This window comes from Vanacampus margaritifer, chromosome 12 (genome assembly GCF_051991255.1).
Source record: "Vanacampus margaritifer isolate UIUO_Vmar chromosome 12, RoL_Vmar_1.0, whole genome shotgun sequence".
NCBI classification, from domain to species: Eukaryota; Metazoa; Chordata; class Actinopteri; order Syngnathiformes; family Syngnathidae; genus Vanacampus; species Vanacampus margaritifer.
Window position 1 is genome coordinate 13,531,290 of NC_135443.1, and position 14,982 is coordinate 13,546,271.

The 14,982-nt window shown below is 39.2% G+C and overlaps 3 protein-coding genes across 8 annotated transcripts in view; 2 read left to right on the forward strand and 1 right to left on the reverse strand.

Moving 5' to 3' along the window:
- Window positions 1-1,204: 1,204 nt before the first annotated feature.
- Window positions 1,205-7,238, forward strand: srd5a2b (steroid-5-alpha-reductase, alpha polypeptide 2b). 2 transcript variants are annotated; one of them, XM_077582861.1, is made up of 7 exons: window positions 1,205-1,378; window positions 4,006-4,185; window positions 4,286-4,349; window positions 5,839-5,999; window positions 6,076-6,177; window positions 6,254-6,404; window positions 6,486-7,238. In XM_077582861.1, exons 1-7 carry the CDS (start codon window positions 1,336-1,338, stop codon window positions 6,550-6,552), a joined length of 768 nt encoding a protein of 255 aa, XP_077438987.1. In that variant the 5' UTR covers window positions 1,205-1,335; the 3' UTR covers window positions 6,553-7,238. The 2 variants fall into 2 exon arrangements, with proteins under 2 accessions (XP_077438987.1, XP_077438986.1); XM_077582860.1 differs by lacking the exon at window positions 1,205-1,378 and having other exon boundaries at window positions 4,054-4,349.
- Window positions 6,589-9,312, reverse strand: mkks (MKKS centrosomal shuttling protein). Of its 3 annotated transcripts, XM_077582855.1 has the most exons (5): window positions 8,547-9,312; window positions 8,252-8,423; window positions 7,953-8,134; window positions 7,769-7,879; window positions 6,589-7,694 (listed from the first exon to the last, which is right to left on the reverse strand). In XM_077582855.1, the coding sequence occupies exons 1-5, from the start codon at window positions 9,234-9,236 to the stop codon at window positions 7,272-7,274; spliced, it is 1,578 nt and encodes a 525-aa protein (XP_077438981.1). In that variant the 5' UTR covers window positions 9,237-9,312; the 3' UTR covers window positions 6,589-7,271. The 3 variants fall into 3 exon arrangements, with proteins under 3 accessions (XP_077438981.1, XP_077438979.1, XP_077438982.1); XM_077582853.1 differs by having other exon boundaries at window positions 8,252-9,312; XM_077582856.1 differs by lacking the exons at window positions 6,589-7,694; window positions 7,769-7,879; window positions 7,953-8,134 and having other exon boundaries at window positions 8,291-8,470.
- Window positions 9,313-9,649: 337 nt separating this feature from the next.
- Window positions 9,650-14,982, forward strand: part of slx4ip (SLX4 interacting protein) — a 34,585-nt gene continuing 29,252 nt past the window's right edge. For 2 of the 3 annotated variants that reach the window (XM_077582857.1, XM_077582859.1), the window contains exon 1: window positions 9,840-10,014. In XM_077582857.1, the coding sequence (XP_077438983.1) occupies window positions 9,949-10,014 (66 nt within the window). In that variant the 5' untranslated portion in view covers window positions 9,840-9,948. Of the gene's footprint in view, window positions 9,797-9,839; window positions 10,015-14,982 lie in introns of those variants that run through there. The other variant, XM_077582858.1, reaches the window with a different exon arrangement.

The window sequence follows — 14,982 nt, forward strand, 5'->3', positions numbered from 1 at the left end:
AACAAAATAGACATTTCACATGAAAACAGGTCAATTGTTGTCCAACCTGTCAATAGACACACGCCATTTTTTTTGCCACCTGTTGTCGAAAAATGAAACTGCATGCACCATTCAAGAACATTTCTTGCAGTTACCTGACAAAATCTTTGTCAATTTCAAAGTAAAGTACAAAAAAAAATAGACATTTCACATGAAAACAGGTCAATTGTTGTCCAACCTGTCAATACAGACACACGCCATTTTTTCTTTTGCCACCTGTTGTCGAAAAATGAAACTGTATGCACCATTCAAGAACATTTCTTGCAGTTACCTGACACAATCTTTGTCAATTTCAAAGTAAAGTACAAAAAAAAATTACATTTCACATGAAAACAGGTCAATTGTTGTCCAACCTGTCAATAGAGACACACGCCATTTATTTATTTTTTTGCCACCTGTTGTCGAAAAATGAAACTGCATGCACCATGCAAGAACATTTCTTGCAGTTACCTGACAAAATCTTTGTCAATTTCAAAGTAAAGTACAAAAAAAAATAGACATTTCACATGAAAACAGGTCAACCAACTTTGAAAATGACACAATTGAAGCATCATAATCCGCATACAACCTTCTTCACATACACAACACGCCCTTGACGTCACATCCACAGCCAGAGGGCGGATCCAGTTTGTCAACTATTGGCCAGAAGCAGGCGTAACTATTGTAAACAACTAAGATGTCAATCTACTAATATGATAGTTCATTCATAAATGGTCAAATAAAAAGGCTATTGAAAATATATTTTTGGCCAAATTATTTTTGGCCATATTATTGCAGAGAACGGCTATACTGTAAACTGCATGGGGATGCGGAATACAAGAATACAACAGATGCTGAATTCAGGGTGAAGAGAGCCAGATTCAATGAGAAGGCTACTCTCTTTGTTCACTTTGTCCACCGGTAAACCCTATACCTATGTCTTGAATTTGACACAAATAAAAATGAAGGTTCGGTGAATATGCATAGGAAACTGGTGGGGTTAAGTCCAACAAGGTTAAGAACCACTGTTGTAGTGTGAAAAGTTGCATTTTTGTTACACAAAAGCATTTCCGCAGATCCTGACTGCCAGATTATGAAACATTGTATAATAAAACATAATGTCAGGGCCAATGGCCTTGCGATAACTGATGGAAATCCCGACACTTTGTGGGCAGAGGCAGTCACATTAAAAGCGAGAGAATCCAGAAGAGCAGCTCATCTGACAAGAAACTTGTTGGATGTCTCCATTACACTGTAAATATTTTTGTGTGTGATGTTACTATTGGCTAAATACTAATTATCGGACTGATCTTTGACATGATCTTATCAACAAAAGACCTGGGAAAGCTACACAACAGAAGTGAGTACACTTTTTGTGACACCTGTCAATGTTGATCAAACATGCAAATTCATCATCAGCTTTTTGCCTGCTTAATTAGCTCTTATCCGTGATACACAAATGTGTATGATTTATGAATTTAAGCAGTATTTTGGAGTACAGTTCTTTGCCAAGTAGGGCATAAGAGTAACAGCGGGATTTCATAGACCGGTTCCACTTAAAACAGGCCTTGTCGGGGTCTATCAAAAAAGTTTGATCCTCGTGGCCTGTGTCATATCAAGAGATTATCTGAATAAGACAGATACATAACTGTTAATGGGGTTGATGAAGCGGGACGCCAGCTTGTCGCTGGTCAGAATATTATGCTGCACAGGGTTCACATGGCTGTCATCCCAGAAAGTATCCTGTTCTTAAGCTGGCTCAGAAAGAAAGCCCAAAAACAGTTTGCTGAAAACAAGCAGTCCAACTGTAGGCCTGCTGATTATTGGAACCATTCCCTTCGGTTTGTGTCAGTTAGAGAAAAACATTTTGGAGCTCACTGGTGTACAGCTTCAAAGTTGGTCTTCAAATCAAGACAAACCGGTTATCTTTCTTTGGAGTCATTTGGCATTAACTTTGTTTGCCTTAGAATGACTTTGCCCAATCTGTCAAAGGCCATTTCAATATTGGCATTTATTAACAAACTTTCACTTTACTGAGTCAACAATACTTTTTCTGGTGTTTTTCTCACCTCTCAATGAGCCGCCACTTTTCCATGGTGGAGGGGGTTTTGCGTCCCAATGATGCTAGGAGCTAAATTGTCTGGGATTTTGCCAATGGCAAATTGGTCCTAGGTGAGGGTCCAGACATAAAATGGCTCAAAAGACCCCAATGATGCATACAAATATTGAATTACATTGGGACCCACTTTGGAGCCTGGCTGATGAAGCTTAAAACATACACACACTTACATGTTTATTTTTTTTTTTTTGGTTTAGTTTATTTGGGCATGATACATTAAAAACAAACATCCACATACAATAGTCAGCAAATTGTGTTGAAGCCCAAAAGAAGTAGGCTGAAGCAAAAGCTTATAATTGCCTACCCCATCATAGTGTACATCATACAGGAGCCCGAATTTTCTCACTAAACATTAATACTCAACATAAAAAAAAAGCACATCAATCAGAAACATCTATTGAAAATGAGAACCAAAATGTTGTGCAAAACAAAATACTGTATAAAACAAATACAAATGGAAATTCAAGTTCTTAGGCCCTGCAATACAGCTATCTGCTGCCATACCACATATTTTTCCAAATGTAATGTCATCTAATATTCAATATATTCCTAAACATAATATAATAATATTCCTAAACATTTTTGTTCCATCTGGAGAAACCCTGGATATAATATGCTTCTTGAAATGAATTGAATGAAATGCTCCCCTAAAAGTATAATTACCCTCTAATGAGTAAACAATTAGGGTTAGGTGTTTTTTTTTCATTTTTTTTTTTTAAGTTGACTGCTATTTGCTTTATATCATATTAATAGAGATTTGAGTTTTACTAGATCTTCAAGCTTTAATAGTTTAGATTCTAGGAACAGTCCATTAGTATGGGCCCTGAATCCTAACAGCTTTCTTCTGTAGTCTAAATAGCATTTCCAAGTATTTCCCCAAACCTCAATACAATAGCTCAAACATGGAAGAATAAGTGAGCAATAAAGTATGTGGAGTGATTTTTCATCAAGCAGGTACCTGAATTTACTCATTATTGCAATATTTTTTGCTAATTTGGAACGGGTGCTATTTATTTGAGGTCTCCAACTAAGATTATGACTCAGTATCACCCCGAGAAACTTGTATTCCCTTTTTTTTTTTTTTTCCCAGGAGAGCTCAGTATTGTTCATTCGATTTGACATCATCATTGCTCTCTTTTTTTAAAAAAAAACAAAAAACAAATAAATTAAAAAAAAATTAATAAATGTTTTTTTATTTTTTATTTTTATTTTTATTTTTTTTTAAACTTGTATTCCCGTACCCTCTCAATTTCAACATTATCGATTTTAATTTGTTAATTTAATTTGTGTAATTTGAGTGTTCCCCTTAAATTTACCAAAAAAAACCATAACTTTTGTTTTAAGTATATTTAAACAAAGTTAATTTTTTTAAATCAAACCATTCTTTGAGTTTGTTAAGTTCTTCCATTATCTCGGTTCCAAGTTGTTGAAGATTTTTGCCCGAAGCTAGTATTGTAGTATCATCATCAAATAATATATATTTAAGTCTTGATGATACATCACAAAGATCATTTATATATAACAAAAATAATAAAGGTCCTAGCACAGACCCCTGGGGGACTCCACAAATGATGCTCCCCGTTCTTGAACGGCACTCCCCTATTTGCACATACTGTTGTCTATCAGTTAAATAAGACTTCACCCAATCATATGCAATTTTTTTTTAAAGAATTATGTTGTTATCAATTGTGTCAAAGGCTTTTCTCAAGTCAATGATATACCTCCAGAATGTGTTTTGACGGTAGCAATTTTTCCGTAGGCCTGTGTCTTCAAAGTGAAGGGGAAAAAAAGAATAATTAGTCAATTCAATCACATTTGTATAAGCACACAATGAACTCACAACTGACACTCCTTTCTTTGTTTTTGAGATACTCCAAAGTGGCTGTTTGACATACCTGCGGACTTCACAAGAGGAAAAGATGAAACAGACAGACAGGATGTACTGCAACAAGGATTTACTGGACTATTTCAGCTTCGGCATGGTCTTGGCAGGACTATTGCATCTGTACCACCACAAGAAAACCCAAACCTGCTATGGCCGCCACATGGTACGCACTCCTCACACCAGGTTGGTGCCAGCTCGCCTGGCCTGGTTCGTCCAGGAGTTGCCAGCTATTCTGATCCCATCACTTCTGATGCTCACTTCAGACAAACCCTACAGTGTGGGAAAGATGCTACTGCTTGGAACCTTTTGCCTGCACTATTTTCACAGGTAAAAGAAACGTAGTCGTGAAGAGATCTGTCTGCAGATAGCAGCAGGCTACAACGAAGGCACCCTTGACTGAACTAGATCTGATCTATTGGCAAGAATGCATGCAAAAAATAAATAAGGCTGCCTGTATGTCAGTGCATGAAGAGCATAGGAATTTGAACAAACATGATAAGTAATAGTGATTGACAGATATGAAATACTCAATTCCATTATGTGATGGAGGTAATGAAATGCAAACAATATTCTGTTCACTCATGCGATTTATCAAATTGAAGCTTGGACATTTGCAGAGCTAAATGTAGAAGGCTAAAAAAAAAAAAAAAAGTAGTGGTCAAAATCAAAATTCACAAAATGTTAACCATCTGCCTTGTCCAGCGCTAATTCATATTCTTTAATGCTTAGCAACATTTAAAGGATGGTCCAACCAGAGCTTTTGATAGCGAGAGTTTGGCCTGTCTCGGGTGATGGCGTCCACATGTCATGTGACCAGCAGTTGACCAATTACAGCGTAGTACTCTACATAGACATGTGAGCAGCAGTCAACCAATTACAGTGTAGTTCTGTACGCAGAGTACTACGCTGTAATTGGTCAACTGCTGGTCACATGACATAAGGACGCCATCTTGTTACCCTGCTGAAACCGAGCTGGCTGAAACCTTGTTTGTTAGCCTTCAACTGGAGAAATTAAAGCCATACGTCTTTGTTTCGTGCTGCCCATAAAGCTTGGCTAATCTCCAAGCTTTAATTTCATGTAGCCTGTTACCAAAAATAAATAACTTATAACCAGGTGTTAAATTTTTTGTTTTTGAGTTTATAATTCCTTCCATATTTTCTCTATTCGCAACAATGGCATTGTCATTAAAGTGGAAGTCAATCTAAAAAAATGTCTTTACAATAGTTTGCAGTATGCAGCACCACTAGTCTAAACACTGCGTTCTGATTAATATTGCGTTTGTGGAATCTAAACTAAGCAACAAAAGCCACCGTTCCATAACAAAGCGGCCATTTTGCCACCTGCTGTCACCTGAAAATGACATTTCAGTTGCTCAGGTAACGACCAATAATCACAGCTCCTGTTTTCAGAAGCTGAGCCGTGATTGGTTATCTGAGCCCTGAGCACCTGCGATGTGATTTTTAAGCGACAGCACATGGTAAAATGGCCGCCCCATGAAATAGATAAAGATGTGTGTATTTTGCTTTAAGTCATATTCCACAAAAGCAGTGTTAATCAGAATGTTGTGATTAGTGGGGGCCAAGACAACATATTGTAACGATTTTTATTTATTTATTTACATCTCCTTTAATCAGACAAATTATTGTAGGCTTAAATTGTGACAGCAAAAGAGATTAGTGGTTGGCACATTCCCACAGATAAGTAATATAGGCCAACTGTAATACTGTTTACAAAAAGTAACAGGAATATTTGGTTTGAAATCATCTTGCAAAGCTAACTGTTGAACTTACTTTGTTGACCTTCTTTTGACCCCAGAACATTTGTCTACTCACTTCTGAGCAGAGGACAACCTTACCCACTGAATGTGATGATGGGAGCAATTATCGTCACCTCTGCAAACGGATTCTTGCAGGGATATTACCTGTTGCATTGTGCTCAGCTGGACGAGTGGAAAACTGGCTGTTGCTTCAAAATTGGTGGATGTCAAACACATAGATAGGCTACATTTTGTTGAGTTTATATTTTCAATGAATTTGTGATGATTTCTTTTAGGTTTATTGCTATTTTACACTGGAATGGTAATCAATACACACAGTGATTACATGCTACGTAACCTGAGGAAAAAGGGGGAAGTGATTTACAAGGTCCCTAAAGGTATGAAACAGTTTCTATCATGGTTAAACTCATATGTTATTAGCTATAATTTTTCTTCTCCCCATTTTTCCTGCAGGAGGCCTTTTTGAGTATGTATCTGCTCCAAATTATTTTGGAGAGATTATTGAGTGGTTTGGCTACGCTATGGCCACTTGGGGTCTTCCATCGCTTTCCTTTTTTGTGTTTACTACATGCTTCATTGGACCAAGAGCCTTTTACCATCACAGGTGACTAGTACTACAATCTTAGCGGTACCACATACCAAGTGAGTGACAGACTGTCTCATTTGCTGTATTTTTTTTAAACAGGTTTTACAAGGGTAAATTCCAGGACTACCCCAAGTCTCGAAAGGCTCTGCTTCCATTTTTACTTTGAGAAAACGTCTCATTTATATGAAGACATTGGAGAGAGAGAGAGAGAGAGAGAGAGAGAGAGAGAGAGAGAGCGCAACATGCTAAAAAGTTCTCAATTTTCACCCATATTCAGTCAATTATATGGCAAAGCCCAAAGGTAATTTTATGTTATTCTTACAAAATCTGAGGTTGTTTTTAACCTCATTCAAATCCCACATTTTAATACTTTGTCCTTCACTTTTTTTTTTAAACTTTTTTTTTTTTATGCAAGAACATACAGAAGGCTTTGATGCAGCTTCTGACATGAAGAGGTGGCTTAAAGCAATGGTAATTATTGCAAAAAAACGGTCAGCAGGTGGCAGCAGAGTATAAGAGATCAACCAGGTCCTTGTCGCAACAAGCTCTTTTTGCCAGTTTTCAACAGACATGTAAATAATGATAACATTTGGCAAAATTCTATTGCTGCAAAAACGGAAATAGATACAAATGTACTTTTTTCCCTGATGAGAGAAGAGACTCTAGTCTTTCTTTTGACGGGTTCCATGTTTTTATACCAATAGAACACAATATTCTGTGGGACTTGCAAAATCTGTCAAAATCCAGTAAGACAGCCAGGAGCGAAGGGGGTTGCTTCAGTAAAAATGGCTAGGAGTGAATGAGTTAATGTTTTGTAAATTCACAGTTCAATAAATATAAATATGTCAACAAGCACTTGTATCCGGCCCATCCATCCGGTTTGAGTCAGTTAATATCCTGTATAGTATATCGTATATCAAGAACAACATTTACAGTTTCTATAGCAACCTGTAAAGCATTAAGTTTTGCTGTAAAGGAGTCAAGCACCTTTGCATGCACAGTGACATCTCCAGTCAAGGATGCAGGTGAGAACACGGGATATTTTGTGTTCAAGTGACACCACTTCCTACTCTGGCTACTCTCCAACAGTCCACATCCACACCTGCTCACACAAGTCTCCATGTCACCTTGTCTCGCATCTTTTGGAAGAGTCCAGTGGTGAGCGCAAGTCAGATCGATGAGAGAATCCCCACCGTCGTGCTGTAGTGCTGCGGCCACTGACTCAAGAGAACTGCAGAAAGCCTCCACACCAAGAAGGTACTCCGTTTGCAGGCAGCCTAACCGTGATGCACTTGAAGTGGCGTCACACTAGGATTAAAATGAAGAAATTAAGTGGAGGGAATACTGATATGCAAATGAGACGAAATAACATTGGTGCATACTTGGTGTCTGATGTAAGCAGCTAGGTGGGTCTCTGTGCACCCGCCTCCAAGTAAAGCAAACGGTTCCTTCAGGGTAAGTCGTAGCACGTGTTCTGTCTTCTGGCATGCCACCTTTCATGACCACAAAGACAATAAACAACTACTGCATATATTCACCTTTAATGCGTCTTTTACCTAATCATACCTTCAACTCATTTAACATCGTCTCATTCCTGTGGCAGAGGACTGTGGTACAAATCACAGACTCCTCAGCAGGATACAAATGCAGCATAGTCTTGGATCCAAACTGTCTTGGGGTGACATTCCTCACCTTTCCATAGGCCTTGTGAGGGATTGTAGTGTGTAATGTTGCTACAGGCTGAGCCCCTATGGAGTTAGACAAAACAAAAACTGTAACACATATATTTAAGGGCTTTAAATGAAAAACAAGACATGGTTGTTATGTTCAAAACAGCACTTAGAAATGTCTCAAGTTGTAGCTACCTGTGAGTCGAGCAAGAGGCTGCATGAGATTAAGCCCAACTCTCTCCACGACTATGATGCCATGACTCCTCAGGTATTGCTGCAGAACTGGATGGATGACCTTCTGGCAAACAAATAACTTCACCTCATCTTTCAATGCCTGTTTGCCAATCTCGAGGAGGTGATCTAGGATCTGAGAGTCTATGTCAGCGCCGTACTGGATCTCAATCGGCCCATCTCCTATTTCAGAAAGATCACCAGCAAGGGATGTACTAAACAATACCACACACAGCGGATTGCAGGGGTGATTTCTCACCTCCAAGCCCTCAAAACCATCTGGGATGTCAACTAATAATCCTGGAAACACCACAGACTCCATTACAGGAAGACCCTCAATGGTCACGATTAGTGTCGTGCCCAGGGTTACTATACCAGTGTTGTTAGACGGCACGGTCAGTAAAAAGGCTTGCACTGCCAACTTGCTGATGTGAAGTGCTTCATTCTCTGTTAGCATAGTGGCCGGTTTGCTGCATAGAATACTGCCAGCCATCTTGATTAAGTTTTGGCTACTGCAAAAGTCAAGCTTTACTTTACAATCGCATTCCTCTTGGTGAAGATAATTGATGCACAGATCCAACAGGTGTTTATTTATCCTGATAGCCTCGTTGTGTCGTGGACCAGACTGCTTGACTTTTTCAATAAGAGTCACACAAAAAATAGCTGCAAACAACCCACAGTCACTAAAACGAGAAACGTGACTGCTAATGGAGGCTAAAATTAGATTTAGAAGCGGTATCGATGAATTAATAGCTGGAAGAAGCACTGATGACGTTGAGGTGGTCACAACTTGCCCTCCGATGTTGTTGTGAATGTGCTTCAGTCTCCCCGATGGACCAAAACAAGATCTGAGAAGCTGGCCCAAAAGATGAAGCTTGTTCAAAATGTCACTGTTTTCCAGTGGTAGATCCGTACAAAGCGCTGGTGATTTCTTAACGAGTCGAGACATCTCATTTCTCGAAATGATCACTTGAACACCAAACTCTGCAAATTTTGTTAGCGTAGAATTGACAAGTCTGCTCGGTTTAAAAACAGCGTTGCAAGTTACGGTTTTGCCTGATTATAATTAAAACTACATCGAAAAAACGTGAATTCAGTCACTTCAAGAAGCCAAATAATATAGTATTATTTTTTTGTATTACACATAATGTAATACATATAATGTGATCACACGTAAACAAACTTTAGTCAGTAATTTCTACTCATTTGTAATACAGGCGTCTACGCGGAATACTTGTTTCCATGGCAGCGGTCAAGCGTTGGGACCTGCTGGTCCTACTGGTCCAGCGGTCGCATAATTTAAAATGTTTCGAATTTGCGACAATTACAATAGATTTCCTGTGAGAAGTTATATCGATATCAGATACATAACGAAAGGTCGAGGCACGGGATTTTCAACGTCTTAAAAGCGAGTGCGTTTACACTGTTTTTTGTCGCAAGATTGCGCGTAGTGAATGTGACGTCATCTTCAGCAGCCAAATGACTGCACAGAAATTCAAACTATTAGCGGTAAGAAATGTATCGTCACATTTTGCTGTAATTGCATGCTTTTACAACTGAATGATTTACGCATAGTGTACCTATTAATCAGTATGGAAAAGAATACAGCTGTTTGCAGGATGCAGGTTTAATAGTAAAATAGTAGTTTAATCCTGCACTGTATGTTTTCAGGCGAAAACTACTGTACTTCTATAACTGCAATGGCACCGCTCAAATTTGTTATTAAGGTAAGTGGAAAGACAATAATGTACTGTATATAGAGCTACAAAAGACGGTATATTTTCGGGGTTCTTTAATCGAATTTTGTATGTTTTTGTTGTGCATTATTCTCGTAGCACAGTGTGTTTTGTTCTAGGATATTATGCATCTATCGCACTTGTGGTTATTATAGTTAAGTATAGTATACCATATCGTTTTTTGTTTGTTTGTTGTTTTAAGTTTGTTTTTGCACAATTTTATTCAAACAAAACAATGGACCATATTTTAATTAGGAAATCTGTAGTTGAACACTGTAAACTGTTCCAGACACTATAATCTATGTAGCTGTCGTTTTGTTTTTACATTGATCTCAGCTCTTTCAGAAATGTTTTAATCTGAACTCAAATCTAATGGGGCATATAAAGAAACACTGCACCTATCTGTAGTTTAAAAATAGATTTTGATTTATTTTTATCAACGTTCTACTGAAATATTGTTTGTCTCACTTCTGCTGTTCGGGGTTGTCCAAGCTTCTCGTATGAAGTTTGCAGGATATCCCCGTGCTTGCGTGTTTGCTCCTGGTACTCTGGCTTCCTCTCACATTCCAAAAATCTGCATGAGAGGTTAATTAGAAACTTAAAATTCAATGAATGAATATGAGTGTCACTGGTTAGAGTTGCCCTACTGAAGAATTCACCCAAAAATTTCTTTGCAATAGGCAAGGCAAGGCAACATTTATTTGTGTAGCATAATTCATTCACAGGGTAACTCACAGTGCTTTACAGAAATGAAAAAAGACAGGTTAAAACACACACAATTAAAATATAATCAATAAAACATATCAGTTGATCAAAAATAATCAGTTAATATAAATTAAAAGGCCAAGGTGCAGATAGAAATAGCAATAGCCTTTTTATTTGACCATATTCTGTCCCGCTTAACCTGTTCAGGCTTATTGGTGAGCTGGAGTTTATGCCAGTTGGCTTTGGTTGTTTAGGCCTTACTAGAATAAAGTGTAATTGAACATCCCCTACAATAGCTCCTCCGCAGAGGTGTATTTACAACAATTTTATAGAAAAATGATAGTAATAGTCGTGACGGAGAGTTGTGTGTTTTTGGGGTTCGGGGTGTGTGAAATATTTTCTCCTTCTTGGGAGTGTGTAAGAAAAAAAAAACAATAATTGAAAAGCACCGATGTATAGACAGTTGAGACTATAGCATACTCAGCGGTCTCAAAGTCTGGTCCTCGATAGTTTTCAATATCTTCCTCTTCTAACATACCTGAATCAAATAATCAGGATCGTTTTCAGGCTACTGCACATGCAGACTTGCTGATGAGCTGATCATTTGATTTTGGTGTGTTATAGGAGGGAAGCATGGGAATGCATGAGATGCTGAAGACTCTAAAGTCGCTATCACTGCCAAATTGTACCTCTTACTGTTTCCAGCAAGAAGCACATCTTACCAAGATTTTTTTTCATATCACAAAATATGTGTTGTGTAACTGGGGAAAGTATTTATCTGAAAATATATGTATGGTTCAGTGGCTCTTGATATTATTGTCTTATAGTAACAACCTTTTGCCACTAGAGGGAAGTAGTACGACACGTTTTAACTCTGTCATGCCAGACTACTATTTCTGTCTCTGGTCAACCTTGGTGCAAATGTCAAACAGGATTGCCTCCCTCAGGGTCTTTGTTAGTGAGAATGTCAATTCATACAAGGCAGGAAACTCTTTCTATTAAAAAAAAAACAGTTGTTTATCCTCAGTCTGATTCTCTGTCAGCAATAATGCACCTCAGATGTTTTTGTTAAGTGCAGGCAAAGCTGATGATCTCTGTTTTGTTGATGTTTCATTTATTGAGAGTTTTGAACAAGAGCTTCAGACATTTTGCACTGATCTCCACATCCTCCACTATTCCATGTGTGCCCTGCTGACCAGATATTGCACCCACTCCCCTTTATTTGTTTCATATGCATGCCTGCATACAGGCCACTTCAGCACCCCCCACCACTAGTTGGTTGTGGGAGAGTAAAACGCTCGAGGTTCACGGCGGGTTCCTTCCCACTGGGCACATAATGATACAGTTGTGTTATTCTGCCTGAGAAAATGCTCAGAGGCTCAACCACACTCAACCAACTAACCACAAACAAGCAAGTAAGAAGAGATCAGGCTGAACAATAGCATTCAAGGCACTGCAACTGGCTCCCCTTTCACAAAACCAACACCACTGTCACCGTGGGTTAAATGAATGGATCAACTTCTGGGACGAGATTCTCCATGGAAACATTATATTTAGGAATGCATGTAAGTCTGTTAGCCCGTTGCACTTTTCCAGCATAGTGAAAGCATTTATGCGTCATGTTCAGTGCCATGTTTACTAGGCTGTTCGCTAGTAACTTTTATGATCCTTTATTTTGTTTTTCAAAGGAACTCCCTCCCTTGTCTGCACAACTGGAGGGGGTGCGCTTTCTTATAGGCGTAGACCGTGTAGTCACCCGCCACTTCATAGACCTCCCGAAAAGGGCCCGCAGGCAAAAACACTGATCCACTGAAGTGCCGGCTGCCAGGACATTACCACTCTAGAACCTCGCAATCTGCCTTTTATTAGCAAAATGCACCGCCGACATCTAAACATCTAATGTAGAAAGCGGCGGCAGAAACCCAGTTGTTTTTAGTAGAAAAGGTTTGAGGCACCGCAGAACATTTTCATGTCAGAGGTTTATGCACTGTTTAGTGTTGTTGTCACTCTGTAGAGGAGCCCATGTGGGACCACACATCATGTCTCTGTACACTATCAGAGCAAACATTTTGACATTTTTCAACATAGCGGATCCTTCCTAAGGAGCCTAATGAGGTGGCGTTGGCCAAAAAGAAAAAAAGAAAAGAAACTGGCACTTCTTTATGGTCGGTACTAGCATGGCCATATTTTTATTTCCAAAAATGAGGACACATTCAGAGATGGCATATGTTAACTATTTTAAAGGGATACTTGACTCATTGAGCCATTTTCAGCAGTAAAAAGTTCATCTTTTAAGACTGAAGATGACATCACCTGTGCTGAGAAAGTAGGTAATGAACAATCATGGCTCAGTTTGCTGACCAAACCGAGAAAACAGGTGAGCCATGCTTGGTCGTTACTTACTTCCTCAGCACAGGTGATGTTACCTGCAGACGACGGCAAGTGGAAAAATAAATAATTTTTAAAGGTTTTAATTGTATGTGGAAAAATAATAAAATCATCAAATTAATTATGGACAAAAGATTACCTTTTTACTGCTTAAAATGGCTCAATGAGTCAAGTATCCCTTTAATGCAGTGGACCCCAACCTTTTTTTCACCACGGACCGGTTCATACATGTCCACAACTTTGGCGGACCGGCAACCCAGTGGGTAGGGGTTGGGGGGGTTTGCTTGGCTGTTCGTCGGCTGATTAATAAAAGGCTACGACAACAAACGCAAGTCCACTAGCATAACAAGGGTAACAAAACGCGACAGAGATAATTAGCATCTTGACATGTGTCAAGAGTTCGTCGTAAACAGAGAGAATCTGGTCACTTTTCAAAATAAAATATTTTTAAGCCTCGGCTAATCAATTAACCGGAAGTACAGTAAGTTTTTTTTATTCTTTCAACTGTGCGGCCCGCCGCGGCCCGGTCCAAAGGTGTCCGCGGCCCGGTGGTTGGGGACCACTGCTTTAATGTACACTGGCTCAGTATGAGTAGAAAAAAACCCATAACTTTCTTTTGAAGTCTTACTTGACAAATTAAATTAATAAATAATGACAACGCAACTTCTTTTTTTTTTTTGCACCCACGATCAACTTCTTTTTTTTCTTTCTTTTAATGGTGCAAATCAGGATCAGTCCAAGCCCCCAGGTTTGGCGGCGCAGAGTATTACCAGTGAGCTAAAGTTCTGAGCCGCCGACATAGCTCAGGATCTTATTTGAACATACATAAAATGCTGACCTACTTTTTCTTTTCTTTTAAAATACATTTAAAACAATTAATATATAACAATAATAATAATTTATTTTTTCCCTACACACTTGCGATCGACTTCAGATCAGTCGGTGGTCTACCAGTCGCAGTAACACATTGAACTCCGCTCCCATTTGCCACGCGATGCAAACCAGCTATTTTCATGAATTCATAAAGAGGATGTTTGGTCACCTTCGTGTATTTAATTGACTTTCCATAAAGAAACCAAACACCTCCCAGGCAGTAATTTGTATCCACCAATTTCTGCAGGCAGTGTCTGCCTAGGTTTTGTTTGCTGTATGTTTCCCGGAGATATTCCTGTTCGTTCTTGCTGTTTGAATTCCACTCCTGGGTTGTGTCTCTTTTTTTATGATCAAAAAAGAGGACTCAGGTGTGCTAACATTCACCTGCATGAAGGGTGCTTTGCACACAAATCATTTACACGCATATGCATGCACGTACGCACCCACACACACACTAGCCTCAATAATAATAATAATACATTCTTGAGCCTCAGCACTCAGGATCTGGCAGTTTAAAAAATTGGAGTGCAGGGCTTTGTTTATTTTTTTTTCAAGGGGAAACCCAGGTGACTCACAGAGAGAGTTTAGAATGAGTCAAATAAAGCCTGAAGAAAAGATGTTACACCCACCGAACTAGTGCACTCCCCCGGATTGTTTGAAGACTCCGGAAAGAGAGAAAGTCCGAAAAAGGGAGAGATGCAAGTCTTACCGAATGAGACCACATGCTGCCCATTCTCATCTAATGTAAACATCTGTGGCTGGTTAGTGTTAGCCTCTGAGCTAAGTGCAGTCTGAGAAGGTCTGGCTCTTATATGCCGCGATAGCAAAAGGCAAAGGGCAGCGAGGTGGGGAGGCGGGTGAAGCCGCTCGTAGTGTTCGGGCCCCGTGCCCATCTCGGAGCAGCAGGAATGGACAGCCAGGTCTGGAAGGGAGATAAGGAAAGGTAGAGAGTGTTTTTGGACCTGAAAGTGATATAGACCAGAGCCCTGTAGA

Bases quoted from the DNA above. Each gene is read 5' to 3' on its own strand.
- mkks (XM_077582853.1), bottom strand. From the start codon at position 9,236: ATGTCTCGACTCGTTAAGAAATCACCAGCGCTTTGTACGGATCTACCA. The intron at 8,135-8,251 runs GTAGCTACAACT...CTAACTCCATAG, and splicing joins GCCTCTTGCTCGACTCACAG to GGGCTCAGCCTGTAGCAACA. The intron at 7,695-7,768 runs GTATGCACCAAT...TTTTAATCCTAG, and splicing joins CTGCTTACATCAGACACCAA to TGTGACGCCACTTCAAGTGC.
- srd5a2b (XM_077582860.1), top strand. From the start codon at position 4,057: ATGAAACAGACAGACAGGATGTACTGCAACAAGGATTTACTGGACTAT. The intron at 4,350-5,838 runs GTAAAAGAAACG...TTTTGACCCCAG, and splicing joins TGCCTGCACTATTTTCACAG to AACATTTGTCTACTCACTTC. The intron at 6,000-6,075 runs GTGGATGTCAAA...GATTTCTTTTAG, and splicing joins TGGCTGTTGCTTCAAAATTG to GTTTATTGCTATTTTACACT.